The sequence below is a fragment of the Dermacentor albipictus genome, chromosome 2 (assembly GCF_038994185.2).
Source record: "Dermacentor albipictus isolate Rhodes 1998 colony chromosome 2, USDA_Dalb.pri_finalv2, whole genome shotgun sequence".
Classification (NCBI taxonomy): Eukaryota; Metazoa; Arthropoda; class Arachnida; order Ixodida; family Ixodidae; genus Dermacentor; species Dermacentor albipictus.
In genome coordinates, this window is record NC_091822.1 from 182,558,518 (window position 1) to 182,574,296 (window position 15,779).

A 15,779-nucleotide genomic window follows, 5' to 3' on the forward strand; every position below is an offset into this window, starting at 1 on the left:
AAATTTTAAAATCGTCGCATTAACTTTACCTTCTTGAAAACAACACAGTTAAATTATTCGAATACTTGTATACGACTTCTTCACTGACGCCTCATAAATTAGGGCAGCTTATTTTTTGTCATGGACAAAAATATTACTTCTGGCTCCTCAACTCGACTGTGAGCATTATGTACTTAGTTTCGTTCGCGCAATATGATCGCTCTTTTTCTAGAACTTGGTTCATTTCAGCTGTAACATTCTGTAGATATGGGTATACTATGAATAGAGATAGCGTCTACCAGATACCAGATACCAAATGCGGCAACTCGACACCATGCAGCTTGCGAGCAGTTCAGATCATGTCGTTCTGTACCCATGCAAGCGCACCAACTCATTCGTGAGCTCTTCACTCATGTTTTCATGATCACGACAGACGAATATCAGCCCACCAAACCGATTACATAATTTGTCGGGTCAATGTAAACGCAGTCATGCAATAGCGCGAGGGTGCACAGAGACCGGTTTACCTTGTTTCGTATTTCACACAATCAAAGCAGTTGGCGAGGAAAAATTATTAATCAACAATAACGAGAAAAAACACAACACTGGGGGCCGCGAGCTGTCTTACGTTTTCTTTTTTTCTTAGATTTCCTGAGCCAAATTCGAAGCTATTTATTCGGAGCAGAATGCCGCAATATAAATGTTAAGATGCCCTCCTGCATGTTCAAGGAGCATGATTCACATCTGCTGTTCGTAAGTACGGAGACAGTAGCAATATTTCTCAAGCCAGTGACTCCACGCGCAATAGGACACCGAGGTGCATCTATCAATGCGGCTTATATCGTTCAGCGCAGTCAAGGCGTCACCAGTGACACGCACCGTGCCCTCGAAAATAGCGTTGCCTGGCGACACCTCGACGGTGACCCAATAGTGGCTCGTGTTGTGCGCGAGCTCAGACGACGTCACCTGCAACGCCGTCACGTCCATCACTCGGAGCAGCCGGTACTGGGCGCACTTTCGCGTTGCCTGCGCCACCAATCCGTTGATCCAAGCGACGAGATGGTTTGCCATTGCCAAGGCGAGCGTTCTCGACACTGCGACATCGACGCGGACGTTGCACACGCACCAGTGGTGTCCGATGTGCGCGTCGGTGCACGTCCTTGCCTCGGGTATTTCGTGCAGCAGGCTGCGGCCGTACCTAGTCTGCGGTCGCTCGACGCTCGGGTAGTCCAGCAGCTCGGCCAGCGTTGCCTGCACGTCGAAGGGAGTGGTCAGGCGGAACTGGTTGTAAAAAAGACTACGTGCCGCCTTCGGATTCGCATCGAGGAACCGCTGCGGGAAGACCACGAAGGCGAAGGGTTGGCGGTCCTCGAACTTGCCGATGTACGTGGCACGCGAGTCACCAAATCGCAAACCGTGGTCGCTGAGGAAAACGAGAACCGTGTTGTGGAGGGCACCGGAAACGTGCAGCGTTTCTAGGTGACGCCGGAAGGGTTCGTCGGCGTACCCGGCGCTGTTCAGGGAATTGTGCGCGATTTCGTTCACCCACACGTAGGCAAAGAAAGGTCGCCGGGCCATTGCGTCAGTGAAGCGAGCAAGGTAATCCAACATTTCCTCGGACGTCATCGTGGGTCCCAAACAACGGGGCTGCCACGTATCTTCCGTGGTCCACTTGGACGAGTTCTCCATGGCCATGATGACGTGTCGCGGATAGTAATCGGCCGGAGGGCGCCAGAATCCATTAGCGAAGCGATAAAAGATCCCGTACTTCGGCCAATCTTCGAGGAACATTGTTCGGTATCCCCGTTCACCATACTGCTGCCAGATTAAGCGCGATGTAAGGCTGTCATAGAATCCTTCCGGCGCGTACCGCCATGTCTCGGCGAACTTTAAGCCAGTGAGGAGGGCATGCTGGTTCGGGTAGGAGTTGTCACCAATCTTATTGTATCCGCGCAGTTCGAAAGCACCGAGTTTTTCCCTTAAGAACTGCGCCGTCCGGGGCAGGTGCCTGTTCAGGTTAAGGTACGATACCGAGTCCAGGCCGAGCACCAGGACGCTCAACTTGTGGAGCACGGTGCTATTCGCTTTTTCGCAGCGCTCCTCTACATCTTTCTTGATAATCGGGTTGAGGAGAAACTGGCTGTGAAAAGTCTGGTTTGGCGACTGTCTCGTGGAGCATTCGACAGAGACAAACTCCTCCTGCAACGGCTTGTCGAACAGAAGCGGTTGTCGGTTTCCGTACGCGGTAACATTTTCGGGGTTGGCTGCAGTCTGATTTCGTTTAATTTCTTGGTAGAAGCACAGCAGGTCCTCCGGACGCACGCCGTGTTCCTCGAGCTTCTCTTCAAGTATTGCTGTGTAGCCTTTCCTGCAGAAAAACGAGATCTGTCAGCGTCCGTAATAGTAATATCTCCTTAATTTAGTGGCCTGTATTCATTTTCTAAATCTAGATGCACAAGCGAAGAAACGTAGTATCTGATTCAGGCGTCTGACTTAAGTGCAGTGCTCCTCGACCAGCTCTGTCCACTTGGTGCTTCGTCAGCAGCAGATTACATAGTTCCGATAACTGCTTCGGTTTGAATTTGTTTCAGTTTTGTTAATGCTGAACATTCAACAAAACTCGGCGAGAATATGCGAGAGTAGGATACTTAAAAGTGTGATGTCGCGATAACTGCGCGCACATGCGCGTCACGCGAGACCTTGTGGACCCTAATTTATTAAGGCGATGTTTCTATACCATAGTGTATCTTACAAACTTGAGATTTCCACTACACTGTAACACAATCGGCTACGCTCAACACTACTTTTCTGTTAGATAGCCCCAAGGTGGGTGAAGTCCGCCTCTAATGCTATACAGAAAGGCGTGACCGATGGTGAGATGAAACTTTGTCTTCGAACGCAGCTACCTAAAAGACCACATGCAATCACACGATTGCCTCCATCCTGCTGAACGCGTTCTCTGAAACGTCTGGCGTGTGCCAGTTTCTCGCATTCTTTCCTCGTGACGTCTAATAAACGCGCCCAATGAGGGCCAAAAGGGATGTATAACGAGGCTAAATTTTAACAGGGCTAAAATTTAAGAATTAGCTTAGCGGACCTTTTCAGCGTTTCTTGAATGCTATAAATAAGCCTGCTTAGTACAGATAGTGTGGTCGCGAAAACTTGAGCCCCTAAGACTATTTCTTCGCACGTCAAAGGGAGCGCATACAACTTCGTCCCCAAAGAATATCGCCTGCTGTGGCCGCCACTTTCGTTAATACCTCGTCACTTTCGTTCCGTTTTCTAAAGACGTCACGGCTCAAACGCGCTTGCTCCGACGACAAACAAGGAATTCTCAACCCCTATAAAGTGGTGGTGGTGGTGGTGGTGGGGGGGGGGGGGGGGGGGGCGCTGTAATGCCGCTTTGAAAAGATCAGGTGGCGCATGTTATCCTGACTTTAGAGACCATGCTGCATCCACGTAGTTTTCTACAAAAGACTACTAAAGGGAACTCTGGCATTAGTGTCTACGGGAGCTTCTTGTACAGGCACCGGGCGTGGGATCAGTTTGGACCGGCGGCGCCTTTATGCGGCGGGGCGACGAATGTAATGGCATGTGACGGCCGAGCCGGGCTCAGCAGGCGCTGCCGCCAGGTACGTTGATTTTATATGTTCCGACGTTTTTTTCTTTCTGTTTTGCGTTGCTGAAATACCACGTGAAATCAAATCTGATCAAACATGTAGCGTTTTTAGGCGCACGAACACTTACTGAAACATAACTGAAGCCGGTTAGGCCATTCACTTCAATCATTTTTGATCGCGGCCTCACCGAACGGGCACAGCTAAGCGAACGAGCACAGCTTAAGTACGTAAGAGCAAACATGAAGTGCAGCGAGGCTTGAAAGACGGTGATAACGAAGAGAGAGCGAGGAGGAAAACGGAGGAAGAGGGTGCAGCGGAACCATGAGGCGGAAAGCGGAAAAGGAGGGTATGGCGAAAGCGTGAGAACAAAGTTCACCGACCATTGCGATACTCCCCAATGCGAAATTTGAGCGCAGGTTTACTCGCGTTTTTCATTTCGCGATATATTGGCTGGCGCAAACACTCTGTCCCGTGCGGCACGTTGCAAACAGAGCGAAGCGCTGCAAAACAAGTAACAAGCACAACGATAGCGGCCAGCAGAGTCGGCGATAGTCGAAAACTGGGTCAGGCGTGTCGGTTTTATACATGACTCGTCGAACGTTCCATTGTAATCACGTGGCTCCTAGAAAGTAGTATACACTTCACGTCGAGCAAACAATCAGGTTACAAATACTATGGTGCCATCTCGTAGTCCCGTGCGGCACTCTGCTTTCCTCCTCCCCTTTCGCTATACTTTCATGCTCCATGCCTCGTGCTTTCGCTGTAGCCTCCTCCTCCACTTTTCTCTTCGCGCTCTCTCCTTTCTTCTCCCACTGCGCTCCGTGTTCGCTTTCCGCTTTCGCCGTGGCCGTTCACTCGGTTACGCCGAGGAACGACGCCGAGGCACGCCGACGCTCAACGCAGAAACGGATGCCTAGTAGCTACGTTCTAAAAATCGTGGTGCCACGCAAGACGGGCTCTGCGGCGACGACCGCTACGAGATGGCGCCAGAGTAGCGTGCCGTCGTCTTTCCACCGATGCCGTCTGTGGAAACAAAGTACTGCATGAGCAGAGGCCTGTCTGCGGCGGCTGCTGTGAATCGCGCCCGCGCGTCGCAAACGCTGCCCCTCGCGATCTCTCGATTATAACGAGGCAGTCGCGGCACACTTCGCTCCTGTCTGCAATGTGCCGCACGAGACATTGTCCGCGCCAGCCAATGTCTCGTGCGTGAAAACAGGTATAGATTTCGCATTAGGAAGTATGGTAATCGTTGGCGAATTTCTTCCTCCACAAAGAAGCGGTACAATTTGGGCCGAAACGGAAGGCGGTACAATGTCTCGCACAGCCTTCGTAGCGTTCTGCTACGAGGAAAGGAAAAGTCTGGGGAATGAGGGCTGACCCCGAAGGCGGCGGTGCAGTTTAATACGGCGTCCCAAAGCGTTAGCTGCCGCTAGGCGAGCATGAGACAAACTGACACGCGCTCGATGCAAGGAAAAAAAATATACTGGCTCTCCCGTATGCGAGAGTAGATGTAAGCATGAAATGGCTATTGGCAAAGCAGATTGGTAGATGGCACTAGCCACAATATTAAAATGGGTGTAGTGCACGTTCGCAACGGCATACCATACCATACTATGCCTCGGTCGCTGCTGGGTTGCGGTGGTCGCTGCTCCACTGCAGCGACCACCGCAACCCTGATGCTATCGGCATTCGAGATTTCACCGCAAGCAGCAGCAGGCTAGCCTTCCGATGTTCTGCGCTCGCACCTTCCGCGGATGCATGGCCTACCGAAGTTTTGGAGGAGGAGCTCTGACATCTGTTTTTTTTTTCAATTCAGTTTATTTGGACTTACATAGATGGTATAGGATGTCCACGAGGCGCAGCAAAAGGAGGCAACAATGTCTCCTGACAGGGCCTTCACCTGGAGAATCGCTTCTATATACGTCAACAACGTGAGTAACCACGCGCTACCTCCACGCAAGTAGCGAGCCGCCAGACGGTCTTCTTTCGGTGCTCCGACTTCTACCAGGCCCGGGAATCTACAAGAACCTGCGGCCGGTCTTGATTTCGCACTACGGCATCACTGTGGCTACGTCTCGCTCACAACGTACGCTGCCCGTGCTGCCTGGCACATCTGTCTCAGATTGCGGAATCCAACACTGCCAACTACTGCCAGTGCCATGGTACCAAAGACACTACCAACACCACTGCCACCCTTGCACGCCTTTCGACGACACCGTCTTCAGCGTTGTTCCCCTCAACGTCTTGAACTCTTGGCACGCGCCAAAAACCGGCCAATACGCCTCAACTCTGCTTGCCAAGTTGCAACGCACAAGACAACGTGCGCCTTTTGTGCATATTTCAACCGTGCTTCGCACTAGGAAGCCGAGGGCCCTGCAGCGGCTGGACTATCACCTCCAGAGCCGGTGAAGAAGACGGCTCACGTGAATTAAGGGAGCGCGAAAAGAAGCACACACGCGCTCCACCTAAGCGGTAGCTGCCGCTGCCGAGATCCTGCTCGCTGGCCGGCCTAAACAAACAGTGGCCACGGCGGCTACCTCGTCCCACGCATCCCACGATATAAACCAAGGTAATCACCACGCTTGAAAACAAAGCGACAGGATTCATTTATGCCACTGGAGGAGCTCTGCCTCAGGGCTGACACAGAGGCGGTTATCTTCTGTGACGAATGCAACTTATCGGGACGTACAATGGACGCGTCAGAACGAGAGACATCTAAAACTGGAGCATTTGAGATGCAAAGGTCTAAAACGCATGGATGTCCGTAAGAATGATGCCACATGAATTGGCGATCAAGTTATGCTGCCGAAGGGAACAGAAGGACAGAAAGTACAACAACAGGGTGAATTTCTCTATGTAATCATTATAACGGGAATATCTAAGCGTGTTCCAATCAACTCAAGGTGTGTTAAAATCACCAAGAAGAATTACTCTGCGCTTGCTACGGGAATATATTACACTTTCAATAGAAGGCATGACCTCATCAAACAAAACAGGGGCAATATTCGTCTGTAAATAATAATAATAATAATAATAATAATAATAATAATAATAATAATAATAATAATAATAATAATAATAATAATAATAATAATAATAATAATAATAATAATGGTGATGATGATGATGGTGGTGGTGGTGGTGGTGGTGGTGGTGGTGGTGGTGGTGGTGGTGGTGGTGGTGGTGGTGGTGGTGGTGGTGGTGGTGGTGTGGTGGTGGTGGTGGTGGTGGTGGTGGTGTTAAATACGAAATTTCACAAAACCGTCAAGTGTTCATTCCCCAATAGTTCCGGCTGTGGATGACCAGGAATAGCATGGTCCGCAATTGAAACTGTTGGGGAAATTAAAGCATCCACATAACCATACAGGTGGAACCTTACTGCTTAATGTATTATTTTCATGCCAGTTTATGTGCGACGGGTGTACAGGAGAGGACAGCGAAAATGCAACGAAAAGAGCGTATTGCGCTGTCAAGTATACAGTACTTGCATTTTGTGCACTGGTTTGCGAAACTGAATTCTGCATGTATTCTCGGGCAATTCAATGTACTTGTATCTGCATACGCAACCGTGTAACGTATACCTTCTGTGGGTTCCCGTACTCATCGACAGAAGATTCTGTTCACGCTGGCTAACTATATTTTGCGATACACATGTGGCACATTTTGTGACAAATTTTGCGATAATGTATTTTTTCTTTCTTTGCCAAGCAACGAGAAGTATACGGTACCACCTAAAGGATCCAACCTCTCTTATTACATCACGCCAAGGAAAATTTACAAGAAAAGGTTAATTCAGGAAAACACGCCTAAACACCAAAGCACTCAACATGTATTGTGTTATCGCATTCTCCGACAACCCTATTGAAAAAGAACCCATGTGCCCCACACAACCCATATCCAATACTGTGATACGAAACGTATAGGATCCGATATAAAAGCCTGCTTTTGTATCATATGTTCATATGTCATTTATGTTATTGCATATGGGAATTATAGGGAATACGGTTTTTTTTTTCATTAGGAGAAAATGCCGACGTAAGAACAGTACATAAAACACAGATACGCCAAAGGAAAGTTCGCGGTACAACGCGCTGTGAAGGCGACAGCCGCACCTGATGGATAGGAAGTTAGGCTTTCCTTGGCACCAACCGCCGCCCTCAAGATGGCGGCGGACGTAGGGCTTGACGGACGGGTCGAACGGGTCGAACTGCGGCACCTGGCAACCCGCGGTGTGAATGCGGTTATCCACTGGAACTGGCCGTTCCAAATGACCTCCGTTTGAAGCCGAACCTCCCGGATGTGACGTGGAGTGCGACGGCCGCAGGTAAACTTTGCAGCGGAAGAGCATCACGCCGAGCATCGCCATCATCAGCAGCAGCAGCAGGCATCGGCGGCGCCGCAACCGTAGCAGCCGGTGCGGAATCATCACGCAGTCTTCCTCTCGTTTTGCCCAGAGCCGATAAGGTTACTTCACTCTGGGCTGGCGGTACAAAGAAGGAGTGAAAGCATAGGGAGATTTAGCACAACTCACACGTATTGGCCGGGACCGTAGCCTCCGAAATCGCCCTGGCGCAAGGTGATGTTGCGATCTCCGAGGCCACTCTCAGACTTATGCCGAGGTACCACATGCGAGACGTATCCGCGATCAGCAGTAAGAAGTCTGAATAGTACGTGACGGGTTGATACACACAAACGCAACAACATTTTGCTTCCAGCAGGATTCCTCTCCAAACAATAAATAAATAAATAAATAAATAAATAAATAAATAAATAAATAAATAAATAAATAAATTACCGTGCCCAGAAACAACCAAGAGGTATAAGTGCTGGCGCACACATGTGTCAGAAAAAAAAAGAAAGAAACCGGCTGTAGAATATAAGTGAAAAAAGCAATGAATAAAAAAACAGTCTTGAAAAGAAGAGCGTACATACCCAAAGGCGCAAGGTGAATACAAAAGAATAAGACGGAGAAGGGCAGTTGAACAATATGTGAAACTACGACACAACAACGCAAAGCTGGGATAAGAACCATGACAGCGAGTTATGGTAAATATCAAGATAATGAAAATAAGCGGCATAAAGACTGTATTCTGTGGACGGTTGGGTGTTATTGATGACAGGCAGGAATATCCAAAGGTCTATGTTCCCTGGTCATCTTGCGCGGAATAAAAAACATGGCGCAATTAAGGAGTTCGGACAGGTTGGGATACCGTGAAGGAGTTTGAAAAGAAACAGGACGTGGGCGCGATTACGTCGCCAGGGAAGTAAAGGCAACTACAATGTCTTTATTGAATAATAATAATAATAATAATAATAATAATAATAATAATAATAATAATAATAGTAACCAAAGTTGATTTAAGTTCAGCGCGCACGTTGGCACTAGCAGCTTTCGTGAAGCGTTCAATTTATTTCCACCCCACCCCCCAATGCGCAATCTCGGGCAAAGTTTATGCTTATGCACGGCATATAGGTCACAAATTTATTGTCACGCGATGTTCATGCGCTGAACCGTTCGCAGTTAATTACCGAATTAAGCTGGGCCGAAATGCAAACACCAGTTCACGCAGATGCGCACTGCGAACCGTCAACGCAGCGGCGTCACGTGGACGAACGCCATGTTGGTGCTTGTCTAAGGAAGAACAGTGAGTATGCTGAGGGAAGTACGACGCACATGCACATACATTTAAAGCGACACTAAAGAGAAAAAAATGGTTTCTACTGTACAGTCGACTCCCGGTGATTCGACCCGTGCGGGAAGTACCGCAAGCTTTGGTCGAATTATTCAAATGGTCGAATTAACAGACGACGGCAAGATAAATGGATTTGAATCTTTTTTTTTATTATTCCTTGAAGTAGTCTGTCCTCGTCGATAGACTGCTTAAATATTGTATTACAATAACTGTACGCGCATTCCTCCAATCAGTGGCCCACAAACCTCAACACTGTCATCGGTGCTGACAAACTCGCCACAACAGACATCGCCCGGGGCACATGCAGCGCAAGTCTTCATTATCACTGCAGAACAAGTTGCCGTCCCCACTGATCGTCGCGTGTATGGAATTAGTAGCGTCGTCTACTGAATTTCTTGTGCTTTAGAGTTTATTAACCCCTGCGCACATGAGGTGGGGCCGGTGGGGGTCGAATTAACCTAAGCAAGATACTTTGGCGTTCGAACTAAAAGTGTGTTTTTTCCATAGCAGTGTATGGTTTCTTGCCGTGCCACCTCGGTGCGTTCGAATTCAGCAATAGATTAGAATTAGGCAAGGATTAGAATATATTAGAACCGAGGGTCTAATCTATTGGCGTCGACATGTATAAGTATAGTTACCCTTCAAAAATAACAAAAACGGCCCCTTTCTCACGAGGCTTGTTGAGCCAGAAAAGGCGCAAGAAGCGATCGTTTCGACTGCCATGGGAATGATCGCAGTGCATGGTGGCTATAATGTATCGATTTGTTTAACCTTCGTGTTGATGGCGTCAGACGGTACGCTCTCGGGTACCTTATCTGTCACGGTTTATATTTATCTATTTCCAAGCATTCGCATATTTTAAAACGCACGAAGGCAGTGTTAAGAACGGGCTGCTGAGGTGCAAGTTTTGCCAGTCAGGTGCGAGAGCGGCGTAGACTTTTCCTGTAAAGCCACCGCAACGCTCTAGCCACACGGCGTCACTAAGTCTACTCTTTCCGAGCGACAATGCGCCATGTCCGCCGCTCTGCGTCGCGGGATTAACGAGATGAGATCGACGAACCTGGCTTTGTGACTGAACACGCCACCGCGGATCTGGTCTGCCGCGAGCGGGGGAGTTCCCGAGGGAACGAATTTGGCAGCAACGTCCCACGCGCCTGTCAAGACGCAAGGCAATGGAGAACCGGGGGCCACGCTGCGGGGGTCAGCTCGAGGAATAAGATGCGCCTTTCCTGACATAAGCTCCGAGTTCTGCGAAGACCGTCTGGCCTCGGTGGGGACCGTGAACCTTTGCAGAAGTGTGTGGGTGTAAGCCCTCCCGAAGAGAGGCGGCTCGTCTACGATGACTGGTCGAACGTTTCCCTCACCTTGGTATCGAGGGAGGACCGAGTGTTTATAAACCGCTGTTGTGCGGCTGCTCAGTGTACTTCCTCTCACAGTCATACTAGACTAATGAACTGCAACGTCCTTATGCAGATAAGGTAAATAAACCCATATTCCTCGTTCTCGATGAGAAGCTATCCTTCCCTTCAACAACGTCCTCAGCGTGGATAAGTTGGACGACGGCATGGACCAGCTACCATCTAATTCATTCCCGACTCCAATCTTGACAACTAGTTGACAACTAGCGGTGGGGTTGACCTCCCAATCTTCACAGCAGTTAGAGTACACGCATATGTAATCGTTGCGAATTTCAGTAATTATAAATAAATCTTTCATTGAAGATGAGCAATTCGCAAGTCTAGAAAGTCGTTTGAAGAGTACTACTCATAAAATTCGTGGCTACCATTGTTCCATATTGGCCAAATCGCCATATACTTGCAATTCCTGTAGAGACTGCATCTTTATTGCTGTTGTTGTTGTTGTTGCAGGAGACTCCATGCAGTATAGTATTGAAATATGGGCGAGCTGGTGTTCGTTCATTCTCGGAACGCGGCTCTAAATGACGGAGCACGTGAAGAAGGCAAACACACGGCAGCAGCGCAGTCATGCCTTAATTCTCCTCTCTCGCGCCGTTCTTCCTTCCTCGCGTCTCACTAACCGAGGCAAGACAGGAACCTACCTACCGGGAAGTGCCTTGGATCAGCCAAAGACTGATCCGCATTAAAATAATTAAGCAACACCAGGGGCGTAGCGCCGAAAAAATTCCTGCTCCCCCCCACCCTGGCACCTACTCCCAACCCAAGAAAACAGTTTATCTGTGTACTAGGAATACCGGACATAAATCGAGGTGCGACAACAGTCACTCCCTGTTTTCCCACCCTCTCCACTGAAAATAATTCCTGGCTGCGCCACTGCGTAGGCCTTAGCGGACTAAAAACGAGTGAACCGGATGTTTTCGGACGCAATAACAGCGTTCCGATCGTAAAACGCGTCCTTATCACACACTTGAGTAATTAATATTGTTTAATTGGCCAAGTAATTTCAAAACAAATGTTATTCTGGTGAAGGGAGTGGAGTGATAACTGAATACCATATAGGTATCATACTGGTACTTTACAGTATTTTAACAGCTTGGAGCGTGAGCTGGGACGCTGCTGTGGTATGAGCAGTGGTATCGAGCTGAATGAACGACTTGACCTTGACTTATTTATTTTTCTGGCAGAAAATGTCAGTCATGTCATGCGTAACGACATCGGCTTGCAGCGAGCATTTAAGGCAGAAAGCGGGGCTAGTTGGTGGTTATTCGTATAAGGGGACATTGCACTAGCGCGTAAAAAAGAACACGGACAGGAACATGAAACCCAAGCGTTCGGTGTCTCTTTTTCATGTTCACTAGCGTTCGGTGTGCCCTTTTCATGTTCCTGTCCATGTCCTTTTTTACGCGCTAGTGCAATGTCCCCTTTGCAGCGAGCCGAGCACGTATCTTCTCTGCACCGTCGTGGGATACTCTACACGGCAACCATGTGCCCGCGGCGTTCCTAATATACGTCACTCGTACCTGGCTTGCATGCAGAGGCTCTCCCAGAAAGGCGCAAGCGCCTGTTCCTGGAACGCTGTGTCCCTCAAGGTTGGCGTCTCCCCAGAAGGCAGCCAGGAGTCGTCTCCCATAAAGGCGAAAGTGCCGGTTCCTGGAACGCTGTGTTGCTCAAGGTTGGCGTCTCCCCAGAAGGCAGCCAGGAGTCGTCTCCCATAAAGGCGCAAGTGCCTGTTCCTGGAACGCTGTGTCCCTCAAGGTTGGCGTCTCCCCAGAAGGCAGCCAGGAGTCGTCTCCCATAAAGGCGAAAGTGCCTGTTCCTGGAACGCTGTGTTGCTCAAGGTTGGCGTCTCCTCAGAAGGCGGCCAGGAGTTGTCTTCACGCTGCGCGGACACGCGTTCAGCTGGTTCTTGTTCCCAAAGAATTGCTTGTATATCGACGGCACGGCTTGACCGGAGCACAAGTACCCACTGAGGCTGGATATGTCCAAAAACGAATGCAGTGAGAGATCGTCTGTTGTTGCTATTGTGGCCACAAATGTTGATGATGATACCTTTACCAGTATACACACTGATGCGTTCTCTTCAACCGTGTTACAAACACCGTGGCTCCAACTCTTTCTTCTTTTGCTACTTTCTGACGAAGTACATTGTATGTATTTATATTGTTACGCGAAGGACGAATCAGCAAGACGAGCAACTATTTACACGTTATATTTTACAACAGCGGTTGCAGCGCTGACCGGTTAGATTCACACCGCGAGCCCAGTACGTTCTACTTCCTCCTTTGTCGAGTGATGGCGTCCACGCGCATCGTTCAAACAATCAAATATCACACGTGTGTAGCCATATATATGATTATTGAGTGATTATTTCATTCTAATTATACTGAAAAAGCATAAGGCCCCCGATTAGAGGGTACTTTCGTATGATACCCGCGTGATCTCGAAAAATATTCACCAGCCGTCCTGGTTAACTCCTCCAAACTCCTGGACAACGTTAAGAAGGTCCTTCGCTATCAGAAGAAGCCTGATACATGCACTCAGCAACAGACGCGTGCAAAAAATGTGCAGCAGCATCGACTATGATTCTCAATGTAAGCAAGTGGCCGAAGTCTTCTATAAAGCTATTGACTTTATAAAGTGCATGGTAAGCTTTAAAGCGTATATTTTTTGTAGAGAGGCTATTTAGGTAGTAACACAGCCATTAAACAGCACACCTGTAGCGGAATAGCATAGGTGCGCGAGCTGCTGCGTCTCGAGGAGCAACTCTCCTTTACATCGGCGCCATTGTATCGGCGGTAAAAGTCCGATTACCACCTACCACCACAAAGAACGGGCAAAAGAGAAAAAGAGAAAAGAAAATGGCGCTAAAAAAGATCAAGAGGCTTGAGAGTCCGCAATGTCATCTATTTAAAAACAGGATATGCCAGATGCGCCCGGGAGTCGAACCCACCAACGCTGCCTTATTCGTCACTTTTTCGACTCAGCAATTGCCATTTCGGTGTAGCCGAACTAAGGTTCACTATAGTGCATCCACCTCAAACGCAAGCTCCAGCTACGTTGTAACAGTGAAACTGCCCAGTGAACCACCGATATCCTATCAAGATCCAGGTACGATCCCTTCATCCACGTCTTGTCATAACATCTAATGGAGGTCTACAGACATGTATTTTCATATCTCAAATAGCCGACGTCAAACTGCCGAGGGGGGGGGGGGGGGGGGGGGCAAATAAACATTTAATGTAGAACCGGCACTTTATGATGGCCAGGCCTAAGCCTACCATGAGGGGACGTCGAAGGCTTGCCTCGTCGCCACCTCACGGGCCCGCTGGGTCGCCCAGGTTTGGTGGTCGAGGGCGGAGCTCCGCAGATCCCCATGCAACCTCGACGAGAGGGTCGTGGTGTTGATGTGTGTGTACTGTAATGGGCACTCCCGCAGCATATGCGGAAGCGTAGCCGGGTGAATGCCACAACACCGGCTGTTGGGGGTAGTGTAAACATCTGGGAATATAAGGTGGAGGCAGGCAGGTGAAGGGTACGTGTTTGTTTGTAGCAGACGCAGGGTGGTAGCCTGCGCCCAGCTGAACTTTGGGTGAGGTGGGGGAAGGTTCGGCGACTGAGGTACAAGGCCTTAACGGGATCGTTTTAAGTGGTCAGTTTGTCCCTGGTGTCCAACTCGACTTCAGTGACTCCGGCGCGGTTGACTAGCCCTCGCGCAATGGAGTTGGTGACCTCGTTGAGATTGGGGAGGCGTGGGTGGACAGGCCGCGCATGGTTCGGGATTCATGTCAGGGAGATCACGCTGTCTTTACAGTATGGTGCTTGTCAGAGGATGCGAAGAGCTTGGGGAGAAATATGGCCTTTGCTGAAGTTAGTGACGGCAGAGTCACACACGATGGTGTGACAGGTGGGATCTGGAGTGGCCAGGGCGATGACCACTTCTTCACCCGTCTCGGCAGGGGGGGTAGTGACGCTGGAGGCGTGGCGCCACTCGATCGCGTGTGGCGACGGCCACAAATTGTGTGCCATGTGAATATTGGGCTGCATCAACAAATGTGACGCCAGGTACGTGGGCAAGGGCTTTTATGATAGCTCCGGCCCGAGCTTGGCGCCGGCCTCTGTTATATTCAGGGTGCATGATTCTAGGGATAGGGTCTGTGTAGATCCAGTTACAGATGTAAGTCGGGATCGGTTGTTGGGGGCCCTGTTGCTGATGGTAGGTGAAGCCGAGCGTGGATAGAATAAAGCGTCCTGTTTCAGTAAGGGTGAGCCGTTCAAGCTGAGAGCGTTGTTGGGCTTCAATGTGTTCCGCAACGGGGTTGTGAGCCCCCAGTTGGTTGAAGAGTTCAGTTCTGGTGTAATGCGGAAGGCCAAGTGCTTACTTGTAGACCCCTAGCATGAGGGTATCAAGCTTGTTTTGCTCAGCCCGGTACCGGTTGAGGTAGGCAGCAACGTAGGTAGTGTGGCATACGACAAAGGACTGCACGAGGCGGAGAAGGCTTTCTTCTTTGAGTCCCCCTCGTCGGTTAGAGATACGTTTAAGAAGGCGTAGGGTGTTTTGAGATTGGGCACAGATCTTGTTGAGAGCCAAGGCGTTGGAGTAGTTGGTAGAGATGGTGAGACCGAGGACCCGGATATTAGGGACGAATGGGATATAGGACTGCCATCTTGAAGGCATATGGTGATGGCGTCACAGGGTCGGTGATCAGATTGGTGTTTGGGAGGGCGACCCCTCTGAATGGGCTTGTAGAGAAGAAGCTCCAATTTAGCCGTCGAACAGCGCAGTCCAGTTCCTTGGAGATAGGCTTCAACCGTGTCAATCGCCGTTTGGAGGGCTGACTCCACTTGACCATCACTGCCTCGGTAGGCCCAGATGGTGATGTCGTCGGCGTAGATAGTATGGCTGATATTGTCGACTTGTTGTAGTTGTTGGGCAAGGCCAATCATGACTACGTTAAAGAGCATGGGAGGGATAACTGAACCTTTCGGGGTGCCTTTGCTGCCAAGGGGAAGCTGGTCTGATCGTAAATGCCTGGCCGAGAGGGTGGCCGTGCGATTGCAGAGGAAGCCAC

At 49.6% G+C, this 15,779-nt stretch overlaps 1 protein-coding gene across 1 annotated transcript; it reads right to left on the reverse strand.

Annotated features, from left to right (window-relative positions):
- Positions 1-430: 430 nt before the first annotated feature.
- Positions 431-12,772, reverse strand: LOC135920406 (uncharacterized). Its single transcript, XM_065454678.2, has 3 exons — positions 12,231-12,772; positions 7,712-8,079; positions 431-2,347 (listed from the first exon to the last, which is right to left on the reverse strand). Exons 2-3 carry the CDS (start codon positions 8,023-8,025, stop codon positions 718-720), a joined length of 1,944 nt encoding a protein of 647 aa, XP_065310750.1. The 5' UTR covers positions 8,026-8,079; positions 12,231-12,772; the 3' UTR covers positions 431-717.
- Positions 12,773-15,779: the final 3,007 nt, after the last annotated feature.

Excerpts from the sequence above, each read along its gene's own strand:
- LOC135920406 (XM_065454678.2), bottom strand. The coding sequence starts at position 8,025 with ATGATTCCGCACCGGCTGCTACGGTTGCGGCGCCGCCGATGCCTGCTG. Across the intron at positions 2,348-7,711 it reads CCTAACTTCCTATCCATCAG|GAAAGGCTACACAGCAATAC; the intron begins GTGCGGCTGTCG and ends GTTTTTCTGCAG.